Here is a 26484-nt window from a genome sequence, read left to right as displayed (position 1 = left end):
CAATCCCATATTCTCCAGTTTACACAACATCCTATTGTGTGTATCCTATCAAATGCTGTAGAAAAATCCAACATTATCATAGTGTATCCAACTCGGCCGTAACATTGTTATCAAATATGAACAAATTGTTAAAACATGACCTTCCTGTAATAAACCCATGCTACTCCTTGCAGAGTATAGCTTGCTTGTCTACCCATTTCTGTATGCAAGTTCTTTCCAACTTCTCTAAAATCTTCACTACGACACCAGAGATACTGACAGGTTGATAGTCAGACACATCAGTTTTTGCACACCCTTGTACAATGGAACTATCATACATTCCTTCCATTCCTGAAGTATAATTCCTTAGCTGAGACTCAAGTTATACAAATGTGAGAAAGGCCTAGCCAATTCAGCTGAACATTCCTTTAACAAACAGGCATATATTCCATCTGTCCCTATTGACAAATTCTTATCTAGGTTATGCAAGAGCTCTTCAACCTCATTTTCATGAACTTCTAACTCTTCATCCAACTTAGCAGTAGTAGCATGCACCATGCTACATCACATACACCTGGTTGATATATCTTAGCAAAGTGAGCACTCATTAACTGAACAATCTCCTTAGCTTCCGACACTTGTGTACCATCTGCATTCAATAAAGTTATTCTTCCGTATTCATTCTTTCTTTTGCTTGCAGCATAACGATAAAATTCTTTTGGATTGCCTTTAGCTTGCATGGCCAATTTCTTTTCATACTCCATTTTAGCTTTTCTCACAATACTCGTTGCTTTTCTGACTGGAGCTTTATATATTTCATAACTCCTCTCACTCTTATTCTCATGATATTCTTTCCACATCATCTTTTACTTGTGGATCTCTAGCTTAATAAGGCTGCACATCCATTTCACTCCCAACCTATTTATTCTTCAAACACTAGGGATATATTGAGATACCGCCTCATTCAAGCACTTTTTCAAAGATTCCCATGCATTGCTGACATTTTTTCCATTCAGTAACTGATACCATGGTACCAAAGATAGTATTCTTCTAAGTTTATATCATAATTTCTAGCTTTGTAATTCAGCATGTTGTTTGATTTAATTGGAGCTTCAATACAAGTAGATACTTTTCAAGAAAGAACAGCGTGATCACTGTCACTAATTGGTGGTAAAATAGCCATATTCTTGACAGAGATCCCTTGTGACGCTATGAGCAAATCCAACACTCTTTGACCTCGAGTTCCTTCTTTCACATGCTGCTTGAGAAAGTTATCTCGCAACATTTCAATAAATTCCTGTTCTTTCTGATCATGAGATTTCTCTTCTACCCAATCAATGTTTGGAAAATTAAAGTCACCCATAATGATCATTCACTTGGTACCCATAAGGCTAAATTGGCATTGCATTTCTTTGTTCCCTACAACTGAGCCGCCAGGTCTGTAGCAACACCCCACCCATATTTCATTCTGTTAACCTCCGCTTCACACCAAATAGACTCAAACTCATCGTGACATGGGACATTGTTACCATCATTGTTTTCTTGTATTTCTACCCTAACTGGACTTAAGTCATCCGATATCATTAGTAGCACTCCTCCTCCTCTCCTATCTCTTCTGTCATTCCTAAAAATAGTATATACAGAAGGAAGAGAGTCGGTGAGAGAACTGAACCTTATGGGATCCCAGCATTAGTTGGATGGTGAGAAGACAGGGAGCCATCTACCATCACACATATACTATCATCCAGACAGGAAGCTGGCAATCCATCTGCAAAAGTCCTGGGACAGTCCAAATGATGTAGGTTTCCTTAGTAAGCCTTTGTGCCATATCCGGTCAAAGGCTTCCGAGATATAAGTGCAACTACTTGGGATTCGCCAAATTTCTCCATGGCATTTGTCCAGCGATGGGTGATGTATGAGAGTAGATCTCCTGTTGATCAGCATCGACGGAATCCATACTGGTGGTTGCTTAATAGCCAGATACCTTCAAGGTAGAATAGGAGTTGAGAGTTGATGGTTTTCTCCATCATTTTGGATAGTACTGAAGTTGAGTGAGATAGGGCAGTAGTTAGATGGCAGTGATTTGTCACCCTTTTTAGGAATGGGTTGAATATAGGCCAGTTTCCAGGCTTTGGGATATATACCAGTGGAGTAAGAGAGTATGTACAGATGGCATAGGATAAGAGTCAGTTTTGGTGCACAGACCTTCACAGGACAATTGGTGGAATGCCATCAAGGCCAAGAGACTTTTTTTTTGTGTCCTATTTAGGCAACAGGTTTATGATCTCTTTTTAACAAAAGGATACAGGGGGCATCGTATGTTGGGCATTTGGAATGACTGGAGAGGGCATTTGCCATTGTCAGTTATGTGTGTATTAGAGGCAAAGTGTGAAGCCAGGAGGTTAGCTTTCTGTCAGTGATGTTGCAATTGAGCCATCTGGGTATGATAGGGGTGGGAATAGTGTAGGGCAAAAGTTGTGACCAATTGCCTTGGCGAGAGACCAAAAGGCATGGCTGTCATTTGGACAGCTGCAAGCTTCCTGCTTTTTGCCCATTCAAATTCTGTTTTCGAAGCATTGATAATTTTCTTGCATCTGTTTCTGGCTTCAGTATAGGCATCGAAGGAGGATGGGGTTCTTGATTTCAGCCAGTTGTGATATGCCTGGTTTTTCATTTGTACAGCCTTGGCACATCTTTTGGAGAACCAGAGTTTAGATAGGGGGATGGCAGTTCAGAGTAGTGTGGGAAATGTATGTTTTCATGCCAGTGAGGATTACTTTGGCAATACGTTCGGTGCATATGTTTAGACTGGAAACAATAATACAACCATGGAAATGAAGCATAGTGGTCTCTGAGACTGTCCCGATTGGCATTGTTATAATGGCAAACTACTTGTTTGGGAATGCCTGTGTAAGCGTTGTTGCATGGGGGAGGAGATTAGCATTAGATTGTGGTCAGAATTACCTTGGGCTCACTACCTTTACAGCATATTTGGAGGAGTCATTGATGAGGAAGAGATATAGGGTATTTGGGGAGTGGTTTGGGTTATCTGTTATTCTGGTTGGCTTTTGAACAATTTGTGTAGGGTCGTTAGTGATGGCAAATGTTTCAGTATCTGTGCCTGCAGGATCTTTCTTTTATTTATTCTATTCATTATCTCTAATTCATTATTCATTATCATTATCTAAATATTATTTTATTCATTGCAATTAATGTATTTCAAAAGCTTTTTTCTCATAGGACTCTTTCATAAGAATAGCATATATCACTAGAGGAATTTCCTGTGTGTGTGTGTGTATATGTGAGAGAGCAAGAGATTAATGTCTCTCTCTCTCTCTCTCTCTCTCTCTTTCACACACACAGTGTTGCATCAGAGATTAGCTTAAACTAATCATTGATGCAACCATGAACAAATGCCATTCATCGAATCATGTTTTCTCCTTAGAATTTCTCTTCATCAGTTAATGTTCTGCAAAATGCAAATTCACTCAGAAAAAAAAAAATTGATAATTCTATTTTTTTCGACCACCGACTTTAATTTAATAATAAAATTAGACTAGGATATATTGGCTGAAGATTAGTTGGCAAACCCAAAAAAGTTGATTCAGAAGATACTTTTCTCCAACCCCTCCCAACAGTAACCCAAAGAAACTGAATACAAATCTTCATTGCCATTCCTTATGCTGGGATAGTCTCACAGAAGATTGCAACACTTCTTAAACCATTTGAAATAAGAGTAACTTTCAAACCAATTAAGACAGTCCACATCTTGTTAAGATCACCAAAGGATAACAATGCTTTCTTCAAACATTCTGGCATTTACAACATCCCTTGTTCATGTGGTTTTAATTACGTAGGACAAACTTCCAGAAGTTTGGAAATAAGAAAAAAAATATATATCGGAGATGTTAATAATAAGAGAAAAGATAATTCCCGGTTAGTCCTTCATTTCTCAAATACCAATCACAACATTGAATGGGACAAAAGTTCCATGCCATATTTAGAGGAAGACTTTTGTAACTGAAACTTCAAAGAAGCTACTATGGTAATCCATTCAAAAGGTAGCCTTAATAGGAACCAAGGGCCTTGCTGATATATGGAAGACCCTCATAATATCACTTAGCACACCAGAATTCAACTTCATTGCAAATTACAGAATGCACTTGCATAACAGTGTCTGACATCACACACGCTCCATGCATTTGATGTAATGCGTCCAGTTTGATATGTAGCAGTAGCGTTGTTATCCGTGCTCTTCTTAAAGTAAGTATTTTTATTAATAGTATCTGCATTTGATTAAATTTTCGGCACTGATCTGCCGGCCGATTGTGAACAATACTTGAAATTACCAGAACTGTGTTCATTAGTATTTCCTGACTCGTTTGGCAACCACGTGTAGTACGTTCGTATTAATGGCGGCTGCTTAACATTGCCTTAGCTCTTTGTGCACATGTGAACGTGAAGTTGTTTGGAACTCCACTATCGTGCTTCGTTCCTGACCACCAGTTATATTTATGTGCATTCATATCTCTTCCCACGCGTTGAAATCTCTTTACCTTTTATTCTGAAGTGCATAATCTTGAGCCGTGAATTATATTCTGCCGTGTCTAGTAACTTTTTACTATGGCACAATCAAAAATAATTCGGGATTTTTCCACTCGAGTTACTTTTGAACAACGTGTTGACGAAGATATTTTGTTGTCAACTGTCATGGAAATAGTAGGATTAAATAATATGAAGGCTTTAAACTGTTGGGATGAAGCACGTGGATGTTTTGAAATCACAGTTAGGAACATGGCTGCTAAAGAAAAATTGATTGATAAAGGAATAAATTACGATCAGAAAAATTATTCCGTCAACTCAGTCGGATCAAACATAATAACCATGACAATTAGAAGACTTCCAGTAGAAATTACTGATGATAATCTGCAAACTGTCTTCCAAAAGTATGGACAGGTACTCAGCATTAAGAGGCTAGTGTTCAAGAATTTTCCCACAGTAGAAAATGGCATTGTACACATAAAAATTAAAATGTTAAAAATGATACCAAAATGTTAAAAATGATACCAAACATTATTTAGTTATTGTACCAACTTACGTTGGTACAATAACTAAATTATGTAGTAGATGCTACGAAGAAGGCCATCTCGCAAAAGACTGCCCTAATTCACGCTGTGGGAACTGCTCTCTCATTGGCCACACCCAGCCAATATGCACTGCCCCATGCAGGAAATGTGGCACCCAAGACCATAGGACATATCAGTGCCAAATCCAAACATTTGCTGATGCAATCAGCAAGAAATCAACCACCGTGAATAAAAAGAATTTAAGCACACCTCAGGCAAACATAATAGGAAAAGAGACACCCAGAGATAACAAAATTGAAAATGGCAAACCAAATTCTACCCTGACAACAAGTGTTGAAACACAGGAGACACTAAATGGAAAAGATACAAGAAGTACTACACACTCACCTACAGAAAATGAGAAAACAGAGACAACCACAAGTCAGGAAACCTCAATAACACAGATGCAAGATCATCACTGTAACTCAGAAAGAGAATGTAACATTTTGTCAATACAGGGAAATGCAAGACACTCAACAACCCCAAACCCTCCAGCACCTTCTAAAACTACAAACACTATCACCCAATGTAAAGAATCAGACCAACAACCAAATTCAGAAGAAGGGACGCCAATAACAAATACCAGAGAAATTGAAGATAAGGTGGATCCTACAGTAGGAAATGTTATAAATACCCCTAAGCAGCTAATAATTCCGGAATCAATTGAAGACAATAACACTGATGGGAAAAAAAGGGGAAGTATCCCACTTGATGATAAAATCAAAACCAAGAGAAGCAGTGGAACACAATCACTGCCTACCCCACAGCCCAACTCATCAACTACTCCCAAGGTACAGATTAGTTCGATCAAGAGCGCCAAGAGAAGCCTCAAAACAAAATAATACAACTAAAAGCAGAACAGAGGCATGCCCAAACCCAAAAGCAACCCCGGTTCACCATACAAAGACACAGAATAGAGCAACACAGAATGTTGAGCAACCTTCAAACCAAGAAACCAAGGATCACACTAAAACTAATAGTACAATAGAAACCTTTTCAGAAACAAAAGATCACAGGCAAAAAAACTGCCCAACAAACAGAGAAAATATAGCAGAAATTGACATTCTAGATATTCCTTTTGAAACAGTATGTCACAGCAACTCCACTACCGTCAATGAAAAGACCAAAGAAAATAGCAGGAAAGTGAAAGGAAAAGGAACCAGCTCAAAATAGGAAAAAAAATAAAAATAAACCCTCTAACTCAACAATGGTTAGAACGCTTCTCAGAATAGGCACCCTAAACACAAGGGCTGCATAACTCCACAAAAACAAGGAGAAATAATCAACCGAATGAAAATAAAAGGCATCCATGTGCTTTTCCTTCAGGAAACCCATATCACCAAACTCACAGAAATCAAGAAAATGGAGAAAATACACAACATCACAGTGTACTGGAGTGGAGGAAGCAATATTGCCAGGGGAACAGCCATAATCCTGGCAGCAAACTTTCCAGGAAAAACCATCTCCAGCACACAAGACCAAGAAGGAAGAATAATATCTGTAATAACCAAACTGGGAAACCAAAGAGTAAACTTCACAAATATATATGCACCCAACAATGGACACCAAAGATCACTTTTTTTTAAGAACCTTGACACTTACATGGAAGGGCCCCATGATCACATTTGGAGGTGACTTCAACTGCTTAACAGATGAATCGGATAAAATAAAGAGGCAACACCCATAGAGGAATACAAGGCAGAACCGACTTAAACACTCTATGTGTGAAATACAGCCTGGAAGAACCACACAAAATCCTAAATACAACCTAACCCCCACCCACTTGGACCAATGGAAGAGTATCCACAAGAATAGACAGGCTTTACTTCAGTAAAAACCTACATCACCTCCTAGACTCAACAGATACAGTCTCAGTAAATAACAGTAAAAATCTATCAGACCATATGATGGTAATCATCAACATAAATTACAAAACCACCAAATCATGGGCCTGGATTCTGGCACATGAACCCATTTCTAATGAAAGAGCCAGATCTACTAGCAACACTGGAAGAGACTGTAACTGCAAACTGGGAAACAGGAAAAACAGAACAAAGCAGAACTCAAAGACCACTAATGGAAGTGTGTGAAAACCTAAAGGGAAAATGTCGTACAATAATAATGGAATAGGAAAAAAACAAAAAGAAAGAACAAAGACAGATGACTTCCACACTCTACAAGAAAATCAATATACTAAAAGCCGGCTCAAACAACCACAACATGCCCAGAATGAAGGACCTGATCAAAAAGTATGAATCAGAAATAGAAAGAATCAAAGAAACACAACTAAACACCCTACAGTTAAAAAGCAGGTTGACCAACATAACAGCAGAGATAAAATTCACCAAGCCTTTCTACAACCAAATTAAAAAACGACAGGAACAGGCAATAGAGGAAATACAGCACCTAGGCTTAACAGTTACAGATTCAATAGAAATAAGTAAAATCTTCACAACTTACTACAGAGAACTACATGCCACAAAACAATCAAACAAGAAGGAATGGGAGGAAATAATCAGTAACCTACCTAAGATACCACAAGAATACAGAGAGGACTTAGAAAGAGAAATTACAGAAATAGAAGTAAAGCAGACAATCTCCACACTGAAAGTAAATAAATCACTAGGCTCAGATGGACTTGGGAACGCCTTTTACAAAACATTTAAAAACAATCTAGCTCCCATCCTGACACAAGTCTACAACACACTCACCAAGATGGTGAATTAGCACCTTCACAGAAACTAGGAATTATAACCCTAATCCCAAAGCCTAAGACAGACATATTGCAGGTCAGCAATTGGAGGTCCATCACCTTGCTGAACACTGACTACAAAATATATTCAGCCAAAATAATAACCAACAGACTGAGCCCAACACTAAAAACAATAATAGACACAAATCAAACCTGTGCTATACCAGGCAGACACACCTTCCAGACAACTAGTTTAATCAGAGATATCATCCAGTACACCCAAGAAAAAAAAATAAATGCAACATTGGTTTCCCTTGACCAAAGCAAAGCTTTTGACAGAGTTAACCATGAACTCTTAACAGCAACCCTAACAGCACATAACTATGGCCCACACTTCCTACGTATGATAAACTGTCTATACAAGAACATAATTAGCAAAATATGTATCAACGGTAACCTCTCTGAAGACATCAACATAATGCAAGGTGTAAGGCAAGGCTGCCCTGTTTCACCAGCTTTATATGTAACACAAATTGAGTTGCTTGCAAAAATGATCAGACAGAACTCAGAAATTAGAGGATTTATAACACCAACAAAGAAACATGAAATAAAATGTGTTTTACATGCTGATGATGTCACTTGCATCATAACCAACAACACTGCCCTTAAAACTCTCTTCCAGACAACAGAAAAGTACAACAGAATAACAGGATCTCAGATTAACAAATCAAAAACAAAAATAAAAGTATTAGGAGCTGGTGCAACACAACATCCAGCACCAATCACTATACTAGGAATTTCTTTCAACCACCTAGGCCAACTTGAAAACGAAGAAGAAATAATTAAAATAAATAATTAATTAAAATAATTAAAAAAAAAGAAAATCATCTGTATAAAAGAAACTTGGCAATCTGTACTCCTAACTGCCACTGGAAAAGCACAAATCATGAAACAGTTAATGATCCCCTTGATAAAATACTACACAACTCCATTTCCACTCAGCAAACTACAAACTAAAAGACTGGAAGACATTATCTACAGTTTTTCTGGAACAATAAAAAGGCAAAGGTCAGTAAAGACAAATTGGCCCAAAGAAAGGAACAAGAGAGTCTAAACATCCCAGGAATAAAAGACATGCTTTCAGTAGAAAAAATTATGCAGGTAATTAAGATTATGCAAACTGCATATCCTTCCCATGAAATGTGCCAGTACTGGCTAGGAGTAAAGTACAAAATGTTCACAGGCCAAACCCACAGTGGTGAAAAGGCAAAAACTTCATCAGAATACTACAGAACCATATCTAGACAAGCAAGAATCATCACCACAAAGAAGAACAAACAGCACCTTCAAGAACTAAAAAAAGAGGACATATTACAGGCAATTAGTAACATTCCAACAGATACACTCCCCCAAGAAAAGGAAAAATAGAAACACTGTTACTTCAAGTACACCTACCCATCCAGACACAATTTTAACTGGAGGATGTTACACAACATCTTACCAGTAAATGCAAAACTCCTGAAATGGAGAATACTTCAAAGTGCAAATTGTTCCTTTTGCACCCTACAAGAAACCCAAGAACACCTGTTCTATGAATGCGCAGTGGCAACACAAATATTGGCATGTAAGCAACACCTTCAACATCCCCACACTCAGGAAGGAACAAGCACTATACCTGCAAGACCTACCAGGGAAAGGAAGCTTGAAAATTCAACTACTCTACCTACTAATTGAAATTAAATATCACATTTGGAGAATTAGGAATATTGTAACATATCAAAAACAAAAGAAAACAATAGAGGATATCAAAAGAAGTTCAAGAGCATCAATCAAAAACTACCTGAGACTACAGTTAGCAGAACTGGGACCAAATCTTTTCAGGAAAAGATGGAGTTCCCCACCTGCATTATGCTACCTATTTGAAGGCAGCATCATTCTGAAATGATGCTGCCTTGAAATGATGAATTCCAAGAAAAGTAAACAAAATGGCCACAACAACCTCATTTTTTTTACTTATTTCTATTTATTTTATTTATTTTTTACTATTATTATTATTATTATTATTATTATTATTATTTTTTATTTTTTGTTATCCCCAAAAAATTCTCACTTTTACAATTGATTATAATTTAATCCTAAACAGATCTTTATGTTAGCCTGGCCCCCATGCTCAGGTTTAATCAACCTCTTAGGTTCATTATTTACTTAAAGCCTATGGTACTATACTCTTAAATAATGCCACCAGAGCATATGTTAACCAGGCTAACAAGCACACCAATATCTCTATTACTTTCAGAGAAGTGTTTCCCCCCAAGCCTCTGACATACACCTAATAACCAATATTAGCAACTCTCTGGATGCAGAGAAGAAAAGCTATTATCATTATCCCGTAACCAAAATTAATGATTAAATAATTATTAAATAAATAATTAATTAAATAATTAAAAAAATTAATAAAAAATCAAAATAAAAACTAAAATATAAAAATAAATTAAAATAACTTAAAATAAAATTATATAACATAGGCAAAAACATTAACAGTAAGGGAAAACACCAAACAAATTAAAAAAGACAAAACTGTCTAGTCCATTGAGTTGCCAGAACCCACTTTTGGGAAACTGTCCCCCAAAACTGGAGACAGCCCCTTAAAAGTAAAATTAAATAGGAAAATCCTATATGATCTATAATTATTCAACCCCCCCATCTCCTTCAGGACAGACCACTCACTTCATCTTTCCTGTCTTCTTATCTCTTAAGGCCATAGCTTCATAAGAGACTGTCAACTTTGCCACAGGAGCAAAAGACCTGTTCCTGTAAGAGTTGATTACAACCTGAAAAACATGCAGACAATGTCAGTACTCAAGAAACAAGATGGCAAGCAATTAAGGTACAAGTGATAGCTAGAGTGGTGGAAAGATACTGAAACAGCTCTAATTATGACTGTAATGAATACAACCCTCTCTGGTTTTGGTGGATGAAAGTCCAATACCACTAACAAGAAGGCACTAATTACATAATTAGTAAAACAAAGATCTGGTATTCAAACAAGTTCGATGTGATGCGTCTTTTGAATTTGTATAACGTTTAGTACTTGTTTATGTTTCTTGCTTCGGTTGTTTTAAGTTGTTTTTTATCACCTTATGTATGCCCAGACGAAGCCAATAGTCTAGTTGGCGAAACTAGTCGGCTTAATTATTATTATTATTATTACCACCCCAAGACCTCATGGAGTCAAAGACTCATCTGGAAGGTCTTTTTATCACACACATATCTCATCATACTGTGTTTTAAACACATTCAAACTCTTTGCAGGCACCACATTCTCAGGCAAGGCATTCCAATCATTCACAACTCTGCATGAAAAAAATCTGCCTCTCACTCCCCTACTCACACCCTCTTTATACAGTTTCCAGGGATGACCTCTGGTTCTCCCCTGATCTCCCACTATTCTCTGTAAAACTTCTCCAGCATTGATCCTATAACAACCCCTAACCAACTTGTAGGTTTCTATCATATCTTCCCTCTTCCTCCTGTCGACCAGACTCTGCAAATTACATCTTCTCAATCTTTCCTCATACTCGACATTCCAGAAGTCAGAAACTACTTTAGTCAGTCTCCTTTGGACCCTTTCCAACATCTCTTCATCCTTCTGAAAACCCGGTGACCAAATCTGGGCACAATAATCCATGTGTGGCTTAATCAAAGCCTTATACAACTGAACAAGAATCTCCCTACTTCTGCACGTCAGTGTCCTCCGCATCATTCCCAGACGCCTTTGTGTTGGCTTCACAATTTTGGCTATGTGTCCCCTAAATTTTAGATCCTTATCCACTATCACCCCCAGATCTCTTATTTCCTCTACCTCCAACAATATGTTCTCACCAAGCATAAATTCTGCATCCCATCTTTGTTTTCCAAATTTTAAAACCTTACATTTTGAAACATTGAACTCACATTCCCATTTCTGTGCCCAATCACTCAATCTATTCAAGTCTTCCTGTAAGGCCACAACATCGTCACTACACTTCATGGTTCATCCCAACTTTGCATCATCTGCAAACAACTGAATATCTCCATCCAAATCTTCACCTATATCATTAATATACAAGTTGAACAGCAATGGACCTAAAACAGACCCCCTGAGGCACTCCACTAGTGACTTTCCTTTTCCTGGATATCGCTCCCCCATACACAACTTGTTGATACCTATCAGATAGCCAGTCTCCAATCCAATGCACCAATCTAATATCCAACCCCATCTGCTCTAGTTTGACTGTCAACCTATCATGAGGTACTCTATCAAAAGCCTTTGCGAAATCCAAGTATATTACTGTGTATCCTTTTCCTCTGTCCAAGGAAGCAGTCACTTTATTGTAATAAGTAAGTAGATTACTAAAACATGACCTCCCTTTAGCAAATCCATGCTGTCCATCAAAGATAATACCATTATTATCAACCCAACTCTGGATCCTAGTTCTCACAAGCTTCTCCAACAACTTAACCACAACACCTGACACAACTACTTCCCTACTGCACTTTCAGTAGAACACAGGCAAAATTTCATATAATTCAACTTAACATGATGGTTCATGTTATAAAAATTCATGCTTTTATTTTAGTTAAGACATTCGCAAAATTTTATGAATAATTTTTGTTTACCTAAATAATCAGATTGTTTAAATAAAAAATAAATCAGTTACTGTATTATGGATAAGAAGTTGTACTAAGTTGTCTGCTAATGATAATTAGTAATCTCATTTAACGTGTTACTAAAATCTTCTGCCAATATATCCCAGTCTAATTTTATTATTGAATTAAAAAAAAATAATTCTAAATTTTGTTGATGGCAAAACAAAATGACTTTTATACCTTTCTCTGAGGATATTTCAGTGCATGTTTGGTGAAATTCAGATCTTGCAGGATCATTCAGCTCTGCTTGAGTTATCAAGTGAGGTGATTAAATCACTGCTGGCTGAAGGTCTGAATCCTGTTTATGAGAACATGATGCTTCAATATCAAGTTTTATTGGTAAACTTTGTTAACAGTCATGAGATACTAATCTTGTGGCTGATTCCAAGTTAGAACTATTGTGTTAAATTGTTTGACTTTGGAAAACACAAGTGTTTTTTAATCAGAGTTGGCTCCTTCTATATGCCACTGAAATAGCAAATGGTATTCATGGATATGCGCCATTTAAACATCCTCTTAAATGCACACCTGTTTGCAAACGTGTGGGTAGCCCAGTTCTAGTCCTGATATCCTGCTTTACATCTATAGTATAACTTATACTTTTTTGATCAGCAGAGTGGATGCTTAGGCTAGGTTCCCGTGCAATTTTGGTGATGTATATCGCTAGATTGGTAGAAGAAAAATCTTAAATTTGATTCTGGTCAGTGGAGGAACATTTTCTACCCCCCTCTCCCATGATTTACTGAGTTAGTCAGTCATTAATTTGGATAAGTAGAGTTTTTATCTCCAAGAAGATATTTGGGAGGGAGCTTAAACCTTACAACAAGGAAAAAAGTCAACTGTAGAATTCAACTCATGCTGTATTTACACAGTAAGACAAAAGTCTATAGATACACTCATCTTCCATTAATGATAAAGGAGGAGGCCACCTGCAAACTGAATTCCAAAACTTAGGTAGCACTCCAGTGTTTTTTAGCCCTGTTTGTTTTGAAGAATAAGCAAAAAAAAGTGTAGAGGATTTATTTATTAGGAGCAACCACTTGTTTTACAGATTTTAATTCATTTCAACATGCGCATACTATCAGAATGAATCTGCACTGTTCACATATTGGGACATAATGCAATAACTTCAAATAGTGAGCAAAATCATGTAGTCTCTGCCTGCCTTTTGTGCAAGAAGTGAGTAACTACACCAAAAGTGCACTCACTAAATCACTGAATGCACAGCATGTGCATGCTCCTGCTCTTCATTGATGTGTGGTTACAGTATATGAATAGTGCCTTGGTTAGTGACAGCAGTATGTGTGACATAATGTGATATTATAGTCTTTAGGGGTCTGTTGAACAAAAGACAAAAGATAGTTTTCAGCAATAACATAGATGTCATTTTGGCATTAAGCGCATACACAATTAAAATCATAAAAGATCCGGGTTTGAATTTCATCTAGGATAGAAGAACATTCATAAGGGTTCTTTTAATTGAAGATGAGTTAACTGGTCTCATATAGACATGCAGAACTTCCCCCTTGGAAACTTGGGTTTTTTTCATCCTGTGAGATGGGCAAACTAACCACAAGAATGCATGCACTTAACATGATACACTGGCCTTATAACCTAATTGCATTAGTTGTAATTCAAAACAATCCAACAAAGCGATTGTCTACTTCCCTACTGCTCTTTCAGTAGAACATGGGCAAAATTTCATATAATTCAACTTAACATGATGGTTCATGTTATAAAAATTCATACTTTTATTTTAGTTAAGGAATTTGCAAAATTTTATAAATAATTTTTGTTTACCTAAATAATCAGATTGTTTAAATAAAAAATAAATCGGTTACTGTATTATGGATAAGAAGTTGTACTAAGTTGTCTGCTAATGATAATTAGTAATCTCATTTAATTAATTAGATGCTGTTATCACTCATATTTTTATTTATAGGAAGCAACAGATGCCTGAGAATGACGATAATAATAATTAATATTATTGCATGCACTCACTACCTCTAAAGGCAAACTATTCCACTTACTCACTGCTCTGTGAGAGAAAACCTAGCCCTTATCCCTTTCTTGACTGTGAATAAACTTAACTTCCATGGATGCCCCTGTGTTCTCTCCCCACCTTCCACATAATTTAAATTTCATCCTATGACATTGTATAACACCCATTTTGAATTTATAGGCCTCTGTCATATCACCCCCTCTTTCTCTTGTTAACCAGAGCCAGTAATCCACAGACTCACGATCTTTCCTCATAATCTAAATCCCATGATCCCAATATTAATTGTAACTCTTCTTTACACCCTTTCCACAGCTTCTTTATTCTCTTGGAACCTGAAAGACCAAATCTGTGCACAATAGTCTAGGTGCTGTCTTCTCAAGGCCTTATAAAGAGACAAAATGACTTCCTTATCATGTCAAGGTCAACCTCTCATGTTCAACCTTGCAATTATCCTCTGAATGGTATTTGCAACTTTTGCTATGTGACCTTTGAACTTCATATTCCTCTCCACCATGATGCCAAAATTCCCAGCCTCATCAGTTTCTTGTATTATAACCCAGCATAATATAATATGCTCTTTGAAATCTCATCATGCCAAAGTTCCTAACATTATACTTACTAACATTAAACTGATAGCCATTTTCATTCATCCAATTGAAACCATTGAGCCTATTGAAACCGTTTTGTAAGTGCCGGATATCAGTTGCATCCCTGATTGCCCTGCTTATCTTCATATCATTGTCAAGCAATTGCATTAATGTGTAGATTGAATCAATATAGATAGATAAATAAATCCTGTCCAACCGCAGATGCGAGATCCTCGGCTGGCATTGTGCCAAGAAGATTCATGTTGAAGGGGAGAAAGGAATAAGGCGATGTATGAATTTGTTACCAACATGCGAAATCATGTGCTTTATATGTAAATTTCCCAACTGTTATACAAGCAGAATAGTTATCACTTTAAAAACTAGAATTTTCATAAAAGAAAAGCTAATTTTCCAACGTATAATAATAAACACTCATCCCATGAAATGCACTGATTATCCTATTATCGGAATGGATTCACCTTCTTCTGCCATGAGGGATCTCGCATCTGTGGTCGCACAGTAGAATGAATTAAATCTAATGGAATCACACCCTGTGTATACTACTTTTTGATATCTGTCTGTCAACCATCCTCTGATCCAAGTCATGAATTTATATTCCAATCCCATATTCTCCAGTTTATGCAACAGCCTTTTGTGTGATATCCTATCCAGGGGTGTCTCTTGCATAGGCTCTACAGAACTGCAGCACCCCCAATTTTTCTTGATATATAAATATATTTATTAATTTATTTATATATCTTGTAATATTTAATTTTATCATCAACAATTCTATACAATTCTCTTATTTTGTATAAAAAAATAATAAAAATCCATCTTGTAGCACTTAGGCAGGCAAAGGACGCTAGCAGTGTCATATTGCTATGCATGCAAGCATATGCACGTCATAGTGAGATGCGAGCTATTAGCATAATGCGGCACTGTCCGTCGCGCAGTTCCACTGTTGTTTATATGCAGTTTGTGCCAGTAGTAGAGTGTTCATAGTTCTTATCGTGTTTACTCCATCCCTTTAAATATTTGGACATTACAATTAAAGGATTTAATTGTAATGTCCAAAAATTGTAAATCCATTCCTTTAATTACAATTAAAGGAATGGATTTTATTTTTAAGTAATTTTGAATTATACTAAACTATATAATTTTATCGATCATAAACAATATTTTTTCATGAAACAAAACAAGAAGAATATATTTTATTTTTAAGTAATTTTAAATTATACCAAACTGTATTATTATTGATAAAATTTTAAATTTTATCGATAATAAACAATATTTTTTCATGTTTAATTTTTTTTAAAAATTTTTACCATAATTTTGATATTTTATCCAAACACGTATATGTATATTTTGAAAGATGCAGCACCCCCACGATTTAAGCCATGAGCCTACTGATCCTATCAAATGCCTTAGAAAAATCCAACATTATCATGGTGTATCTATTCCTTTATCCGACTTGGCCGTAACATTGTTATAAAATATGAGCAAATTGTTAAAACATGACTTTCCTTTAGCAAACCCATGCTCCTCCTTTCAGAGTATAGTAATAATAATAAATGTTTTGCTTGTCTACCCATTTCTATATGTGAGTTCTTACCACCTTCTCTAAAATCTTCACTCCCACACTAGAGATACTGATAGGTTGGTAGTTAGACACATTAGTTTTTGCTCCACTCTTGTACAATGGAACTATATCATATATTCCTTCCATTCTTGAAGTATCATTCCTGAGCTGAAACTCGGGTTATACAAACATGTGAAAAGCCTAGCCAATTTGTTGAACATTTCTTTAGCATATGTGCTGATATTCTATCTGTCCCTATTGACAAATTCTTATCTAGGTTATGCAACAACTCTTCATCCAATGCGATATTTAATTTTATCGACTACAAACACCTGGTAATTAACTAACTTTTATTTAGTTATTAAACTATTATCCAATATTTTGTCTTGGTCATCATGGCATTTCCCAGGTACAAGGATATGTTGCCAGTAATTTATGAGATTTTGATTACTGATCATAGTACTTCTCCTGTTAAATAAATAAATTCAGTGTGATGATACAGCGTTCCCCCTTTATACGGGAGTTCATGGTACCATCTAGTCCCCCCAAATTTTATCTGGGTTCCGGAACCGGTATAGGCTGATGAATCAGACCTATGGCTGGGTCAGTATTTCTGACTGTAATCCGTGTGTGTCCTCTGACCGGTTTGTCAGCTTGCGGGATGAAAAACACCAGATAAACTGACGGACAAAAACCCTGCTTTCCATGCCAAAGACCGGCTAACTTGACTATGGAAGATCCTTGAGCTCCTCACGTTGTTGACGGGAATCGAACCTAGGACACTCCTTCCCCAGGCATATGGTTTCGAAGCGCAAAGCCACTAGGCTAACCGCACGGATACTTCTCCTGTTAAAAACTATGCACTTCATATCTTGCTTGTCAGACTTAATCTTTAGCGATACTAATATTATTCAATTTTATTATTCAATTTTGATATAGTCTTCCTTTTACTAAAAGAAACTTCAGAACTCATCCAGACTTTTTTTGCTTCTGCATAACAATCTGTATATAGGTTTTATAGCAAGTAAAATAACCAGCACACACAGTAAAGGCTTAGATGTCTTTTCACTTAAGCCCTCAATATGGCCAATGAACACATTGTCAGTGGTACATTCATAATGTCTGAATGTATATGTTGGATAGGTTAGAAATGTTTTAATGCACACTTTAACTGCCCTTACCCTGGGATCTGTTTTACTATTAAAAACATTTTCAATTCATTCATTTCCCTTCTTTGACACTCTAGTTACTTTGCCATCCAACAGATCCTTTATCATGTTCTGTGTACAGAAACCCTCCCTACACCAGTGGGTACATTCATCTTTCACATTATCACTCACCCATCAATATGGTGTTGATAAACTGTAGCAAATTGAGCTAAAACTGTCTCTTGGTATCATATTAGTCCCCTCTTTCTCTTGAAATCAGTGATATCCGTGACAGTTTTTTTTTTTTTTATGGCTAATGACTTCTCTGCAAAATCAGCAAATTCTACATTCTTCTCCAAAACTCAGATCACAAAAAATCAATTGCTGCCCCTTGTATGTGGAGTACCTCAGAAAAAACTTCATTTCTTTCAAGTTATAATATTCAAACAGGCATCAAGACTTACTGAAAATTCTCATCTCATCTTCCTTGTACCTTTCGGTATCGAGGGTTTATTAATTTGGCTATGGCTGAGGAAGATCCTTCAGCTCCTCACGTCACCGACAGGAATCGAACCTAGAACACTCCTTCCCATATATGGTTGCAAAGCACACACAGCCACTAGGCTAACCGCACACACTTACTGAAAATTAGCTATCTTATTCATTCACACAAGATTCTCTTCACCACTTAGATCACCAAGAAATCTGCTTGAGTTATAAATGTGTGAATGCTGTATGTACTGCTATAAGTTTTTGCATAACCCCTTGGGTTCCATTGAACAGAATTTAAGAAACACTGTCATAGAGGATGCAATTAGGACTGCAAGGTTATGCAGTTTTGAATTCACTCTGTGTTTGCTTTTCTGCTGTTTAGCTTGTTTATTTGCATATTTCATGACCTTGTATCTGTGAAAAATGTCCTGGTGACCCAATAAAAATATCAGCAAATAATAACTAAATAAGTTTATTGTTATTCCCAGGTGTCTTTTTCTTCCTTATATACAAAAACATTAGCAGTATAGTAGTTCTCATAATGCATTTATTTGAGACCTTGCAATGAGACCACACACAATAAACTAAACTAAAATAAATAAAAATAGAACTAGTTTTGTCATTCAGAATTTAAATATTGATTTATTTTTTTAAATAAATGAATAATTTTATTTTTATTGAAAATGAAAATTAACTATTTATCAAAAGCTTGATCAGTGATGTCATTACTTTTGAGGACTTTTGTAGTACACAGTATATTTTTAGGGAACCACAGTGTGGCGTATGTGATGCTAGTGGAGCAAGTCCTGATAAACATCATCCTATTGCTCATGCAATTGATGGTACAAATCAGTGGTGGCAAAGTCCAACTCTACAAAATGGGAAGCAGTATGAATGGGTTACCATCACTTTGGATCTTGGGCAGGTAAGCAGTTACATTTAATCATCATCAAATTCCTGATAATGTATCCTCAGGGGACATTTAGAATACTATGATAGTATTACATGATTAAGTTTGCATTATTACTTACTTACTTTTCAAAATATCCTCAAGTTTAGGTTGTCATTTGTCAGGACTCCAATATTGTTAAATAATGTTATATTTTAACTAAAACACTTTTTTTGAATGTTAGTCAAGTGGGTTTTAATTTATTGTCCTACATGTTTCGCCGATTTTTGCTATCGGCAATTCTTCAGGGAATACAATTGGTAAGCTATATGAAGGTAACAGACTAGGTTTTAACTGACCTAAAAATATAGGTAAAAAAAAAAAAAATTTTATTTTTTTTTGGTCAGTTAAAACTTAGTCTGTTACCTTCATATAGCTTACCAATTGTATTCCCTGAAGAATTGCCGATAGCAAAAATTGGCGAAACATGTAGGACAATAAATTAAAACCCACTTGACTAACATTCAAAAAAAAGTGTTTTAGTTATTATACAAGTAGTCAAGGAAGAAAATCACAATGTTATATTTTGTTTTTACAGTACATCTAACTGCATCATTCAACCTGGATCTTATCTTCCTCTAAGTCTTTTTTTTTGTCATCCTGACATCACTTGTTTTGCCAACCTTTTCCATTCTGTGATCATGGCACCTTAGATCAGCTCTTTTCACACATTCTCAATGCTATTAATGTCAAGTTCATGTGATTCTACCATTGATGCCATAAGTTCATGCCTTGTAATTTTTTCTAATTTCTAGTTCTTGATCCAACTGTTTTCTTTCTAGCCCAGTTCTCAGATCCATAAGGTCAGATTCATTTGAACACTCCTGTAAACAGTTACTTTATTGTTTTGACTAACTCTGTGTTATTTCATATAAATTTAATTAACTCCTCATCATATTGGCTTTGCTTATTTTGTTATTTATTTTATATTGAATTTGCCATCTTCATTAAAAATTTTGCTTTTAATAGCTGCAGTATTTTACTTATCCTGTAGGTTCTCTGTTGAGATTACAGTTAATGTTTTACCATGTTCCTGCCAATTTATATATTCTCTGTCTTTTCATTATTATCTATTTGTGCATGGCCACGGAGTCAAAGATTCATCACAGGAAGCATGCATTAATCATTATTCACAGATATGTATCATACATCTCTTTGAACTCATTCACTGATAATGCACACATTGTTGATGTTTTTTTGGGGAGGCAGAAGATATCTTAAAAGTATTATGAAATTCTTCACATAAAACATGAAGCTAATACTGAAAGGCAGTGCTGAATTTTTTGTGTTCATCTGTTTTAAGTTGTATTTTTCAGTGTTTGCATGAAAAAAAAATTTACTCTTTTTTTTTTTTTTAATCCTTTAATGTCATTTATAGAAGAGAAGGCAGGTGACTAATAATAAAGTATTGCAGGGGCACCATTATGTCCTCTGTTATCTAATACATTAGTGATATAGAGAATGACTTAAGGGTAGATATTCATTTATTTGCTGATGTTGCAAAACTAGGAAGAGAAATAGTTGATGTCAATATATAGAGATCCTGCAGAATGACTTAAATAGACAGGAAGTATGAATCAAAGATAAGTGCCAGTTTAATGTAGCTAAGGGTAGCTTATCACTTTGGGATAAAGAGAACATGAGCTGTGTACTATATTGATGGAACTGAACTGCAGGAAATTAATGAGACCAAGGACTTGTGTAGTGATTGTTGACAAGGAAGTTGAAGTTTAGCATATTGCAAAAGTGGCCAAAACAGCACATATGATTATGTGGCTGTTGAAGAGCACACTGACAAGAAGGGATTAAGGAGGTTATTATTCCTCTTTATAAGGCATTATTAAAGCCACATCTAGACTACTGCACACAGATCTGGTCATTATTAACATTTGATCTCCATGGAGTCAGTTCCACAGAGAGGATCCAGTGGCAAGTGACCAACACTATGTTAGGTTTATGGAATCCCTATAAGAATAGATTGAGGATCTGTGGGCTCAAATCCTCAGATCCGAAAGTTGAATAACAGGGGACATTTAGAAGCATTTAAAGGGACATGATAGAAGCATTTAAGTTATTTAAGGGGATCTTCTAGGATTAACACCAATTTATTTATTTATTTATTTTATTATTACATGACAGGAAGGGAGTGAACATTATATAAGAATGTGGTTAATATTCTGAAAATTGTATAAGAATGTGGTTAATAAGGCTGTTAAACTAGATTTTTCATTTTGAGAGAGAGAGAGAGAGAGGGGGGTAGGGTAGAATGTTTTGCCAGTGGTGTTTGTGAGTGCTTCATAATGAGTTCAAAGAGAGGTATGATGAGTATGGTGTGAACAGTGGTTAGTGATTTCCCATGAGTCATTATGGAAATACCTGAGAAATAATATTTTTTACATCATAAAAAAACAGTGAAGTTTTTTAATGATTTTTTTCAGCAATGTGCTATTATTATCACACATTTTAATGCAACAATTAATCAAAATTTTTTAATTAGATACAAAATTTCTGTTTATTTAAAATAAGGTATTATAGTTTCCATAATATTTTCAGTAAATTATGAATTTGAGACTTGAAATAATGAAAATTTGTTAGTGATTGTCGATCCAAGCACTGTTTTGCCAATTTTTTAAAGGCATGTTTCTCAACATTGCTGAAGCCTGTAAGGATTGCTTTGGCTTTTATAAACTTTATTATAAATGCAGTGATGTTTCTAGAGATAATGTTAAGTTATAAAAATGTTTAATTAGCAGTTGCCAATGGTTGGATTAACATTAGAAAAAAGGAAAAAAAAAATCTGATTTAGTACTGAGAAACCTTAAACCTTCATCTGTGATATGTCAAAAAGGTCAAATCTGAGAACACGGAATATCGCAGAGAAATTTTTAGGCATATTTTTAATTATTAGAATTAAAAAAAAAAGAAGCCAGAAATTGATATTTTTTTTATTTATTTTTATTTATTATTTTTTAAAAAATTTTTATACTGAGTTAGTGTTTTGTTGTATACAAAACACTAACTCAGTATAAAAAAGTTGCATTTACATGCACACAAAGATGATTTAAAAATATGTTTTTATAGAATTTTAGAATTAAATGATTTATTCTTTGAATAAGTGAATATGACTTTTTAAGATTTCATTAAAATTCATTTTCAGGAATATCAAGTAGCATATGTCATTGTAAAAGCTGCAGTCTCTCCCAGACCTGGTAACTGGATTTTGGAGCGATCTGTAGATGGCATTATCTATAAACCATGGCAGTACTATGCTATTAGTGACACTGAATGTTGGGAAATTTATGGAATTCGTCCTACTGTTGGTAAGCCTTATTACAGAAGTGATGAAGAAGTGATCTGTACTTCTTATTATTCCAAGCTTAATCCACTGGAAAATGGAGAGGTAAACATTAACATTTTATGGTTTTTGTAGCAATAAAAATATATTAGATGTGTATAACTGTTATTGTTCTTGTTATTAAATCGGCTATTAGCTAATGCTTTTTATTCCTTTATAGAGAGTAGACGAGGCCTTTTAACCCTATCTAGCTTTGGAGACTGGGTGGGCAGTTCAATCTCGACTGGTAGCCAATCAGAGATAGCTGGCCCATGACTTTCACTAATTCTATGCAGCAACCAATGAAGAGATTGGCAAACAAGTGCTGCCATCTCTTAGTACATAACCCTAACAAGGTGTGTTACTGTCTGAAATATTGCGGGTTCGACAGTTGATTTTCTTGACTTTATGGGAAGAAAAAACCAGTTTGCCCATGCCAGAGATCGACTAACTCGGGAACCAGTCGAAGAAAGGCTTAGGAAAAGTTCTTCTAGTCAGCAACTAGACTTTAACTTAAGTCTGTCTTCAGGTGGCTTAGTGCAATGGATGAAAACATCACTTCCACTGAACTAAACAGGCCTTGTTCTTGTTGTTATTGCCAATTTATTTATTTATTCGTATGGGGTTCCCTTCCCCTTTCCTCTGCCATCCATTAGGACTGGTTAAACCCTTCTAATGCGGGATTAAGTATGTATTTTATGACTGTAGATCTGTGTGTGTGTGTTCATGGGCTGGTTTGCCTGTTCTGTGGGACGAAAAACCCGAATTTACGGGTGAAAAAATCCTCTGCCTCCATATGAGACCATTATTGCCAATTGCAATCTGTAGTTCTTATTACTCCAAGCTTAATACAAGAGGAGAGGTTAGCATTAACATGTTTTTTATTTTTTCTATAGCATTAAAAATATATTAATATATGATGGTAATGTTGTTATTATTGGTATTACCAATTCTGCCTAGAATTGTAAGGCTCTCTAGAATGGCAATGGTCTGAAGAAATCTATTGTTGTTGTCAACTTATTCTCTACCTCCTCTGTCTGTTCCAGATGTTTATATATAATGTTCCTTGTTCTTGCAATTTATCATTTTATGGTCAAGCTGGAAGAACATAATTCATATTTATAAATTTAGGGACACAAAACACACGTGTTGAAAAGATTATTTTACTAATTATTAATAAAATAGCTTGACGTTTCGACCCCTGTATTGAGGTCATCATCAGAAGGGTACATGTATATAGGAACCAAGCTACATGCTGTTGCACTCTATAAAGATAAATTAAATCAGCGTTGTTAACTAATCTTTTTCTTAGCCCGACCTCTAGTGATAAAAAAAAATAAATAATAAAATAAAATAAAATAAAAAATAAATAAAAACTACAATAGACTCTGCTAAAGTCCTTAAGTACTAAGATTCTTCTGGAATGGTACAGTTCATATTGTTATATTAGAATTATCTTCTGGATTTGTATGTTCAGAAAAAAAAAAAAAAAAACCACTTCACCAAGTCTTCTTGTATTGAGATTTTTCTTTGTGGTTGCTATGAAGGTTGCAGATGGGTCCTCCACATTCTTGGAATGGTTAGACCATCATTTTTATTCCAATTCAGATTATGTTTGAGCATTTCACATGCTCCTTTGAATTTCCACTCGAACCAGCTGCTCATGCTTTGTTACACAGAATCAAATAGAAAAAAACTACTATGCTTCACCTTACCAGATACAAATATGAAAGACTTTTTTTTTTAAAATCAGCAGCAGATTTAAAAAAAATTATTTACTATAGCTTTTATATTCTCAGTGTCATCTAGACTAATGTACTCAAAATTGTCAGAGAAACATGTGTTTAGAGTTTGCTGAATTATATTTTTCTTCTTTATGATAATATTTTTCAAAACCAGTATGTTAAAAATGGCATTTGATATGTTAAGTGTCATTTACATGCATCTCTTAGTTTCAGATAGGATTTTCACAATGTAAGTTACTTAATTTACAATGTTTTGGGCTTTTCAGACATCATCTAGTTTGATAATATATTATCCAACTTGCAAAGATCGTTGGAAGGAAAAACCAGAAAATTTGTTACGATAACTTTCTTAAGACTGTAACACCATTCTTGCAGGGTACTAGGAACAAGCCACAGAAATGTGTGGTATGCATAAGAAACACAACATACTATTTGAAAGTATTAGGCATTGCAACAGAATGACAAAAGTACCAAAAATGTGAGTGATGACTTGCATCATAATTTTTGTTTCATGAGTGTTCTACGGTTAAACGTAATTTGTTCCTCATTCTGTATCATTGTACAGTTAATTCTCTCTATAGCAAGCACCGTTTAAACTCGTATGCTATAACAAACTACTAAACTATCCTGATCAATCCTCATTGAGCACAATGCTATGCCAAAGAGAATTCATTGTAACAAACTACTCCTATAGTCCCTACAAGTTTACTGTAATCAGTTAACTGTATTTTACTTCTTTGCCTTAGAGTTTCACGTTTCTGCTTTAATAATAAAGATTACTGCATACTTAGCATTCATTTTGAAATTGCAAATCCATGTTGTTTATTAACATTTTTTCTGTATAATAAATCTGAAAAAAAAATGTATAAGAGTAGAACTTTTTCACAAGATGTTGATTATAAATTGCTTATCTCTTTCAGATTCACACGTCGTTAGTTAATGGAAGGCCAGGTGCAGATGATCCAAGTGATAAGCTGAGAGTGAGTTTTATATTGATTTTAATATCTGTATTTGTTATTCTAGGAAATGGTTTAGAAATCAAGTTACTACTTATGAAATCAGATGATGTGTCTTTTTATTGGACTAATTTCAAAGGTACCTGTGGCATAATATATGGAATAATATATATGGATTATATGGAATAATAAATAACACAATAACAGTAATAGTTTTAATGAGATAAAAGTAAGATATTTCGTATACTGAAATTAAGAGTACATCATCAGTGTAGTCAATAAGCAATTCAAAGGAATGGAATACAAAGTACATAACAGTTGGTGGATTACCGATTAAAATTGTTGCTGCGTGCTAGAAATTAATATTAATAAATATTATTAAAATTATTCTGATCTGGCACAACATAGTATTGACTCTAAACACAATATCCACTTGGATAAAGCTTGTCTTCTCTATAGATGCAAGTTTAAATATGAACATCTTTTCAAAGAAGTATTGAAGGCCCTTTTACATCGGCGAAATCTGAATTGGAATCATTGTCTCTCTCTCTCTCTCTCTCTCTCTCTCTCTCTCTCTCTCTCTCTCTCTCTCCCTCCCCCTCCCTCCCAAAAGTTTGGGAGATTCTTGCCTTATGTAACCATCAAAAAAAAAAAAAGTTTTTAAGAATAATATTTAATAATATTTATTAATATTATTAAATTTTTTTCTCTGTAACACAAGTGTTCTTTAGTGGTTCTGCTTTTGGAGTTTCATTGTTATATATTGTGTTATTTTTGGGTTACTGAGAAGGCAAGGCAAGGTGTCACAGTCAGCAGCATTTGCGGTGGAAAGAAGATAAGTTTTTGCTATTTAGTATAGTTGAATATAGCGTTTTTATATATATATATATATATTTAGCGTTTAGTTTAGTAGTTTCTCGGCAGTAAGGAATGATGGCAGCTGCAGCTGCAATCACAAATGCCATGTCACCAAGTCCTCCATCATTTAAGAACTCCACTATACGTAACATAATAAAGGACTTTGTGGCATGCAGTGCTTGCTGCATGTATGTGACCCAGGAGTTGGATATGTGGCGAGTGAGAGAAGGGGGATTAAGATGGTTTCTGAACTGTGCAATGATAGTTATGAGGAGCGGCTGAGGGAATGTGGACTGCAGAGTTTGGTGAATAGAAGAAGGAGAGATGAAAAATTGGCATGTTATTATG

At 35.3% G+C, this 26484-nt stretch overlaps 1 protein-coding gene across 1 annotated transcript in view; it reads left to right on the top strand.

Moving 5' to 3' along the window:
- Positions 1-26484, top strand: part of LOC150101107 (laminin subunit alpha lam-3-like) — a 789889-nt gene that overhangs the window by 33290 nt on the left and 730115 nt on the right. The window contains exons 3-5 of the mRNA XM_090402236.1: positions 19060-19219; positions 22401-22643; positions 25243-25302. Of these exons, the coding sequence (XP_090258362.1) occupies positions 19060-19219; positions 22401-22643; positions 25243-25302 (463 nt within the window). The remainder of the gene's footprint in view (positions 1-19059; positions 19220-22400; positions 22644-25242; positions 25303-26484) is intronic.

This window comes from Typopeltis vanoorti, chromosome 12 (genome assembly GCF_054136105.1).
Source record: "Typopeltis vanoorti isolate ZY-2024b chromosome 12, IOZ_Tvanoo_1.0, whole genome shotgun sequence".
NCBI lineage: Eukaryota > Metazoa > Arthropoda > Arachnida > Uropygi > Thelyphonidae > Typopeltis > Typopeltis vanoorti.
Note: the sequence above shows the minus strand (reverse complement) of the source record. Positions and strands in the feature narration are given on the sequence as shown.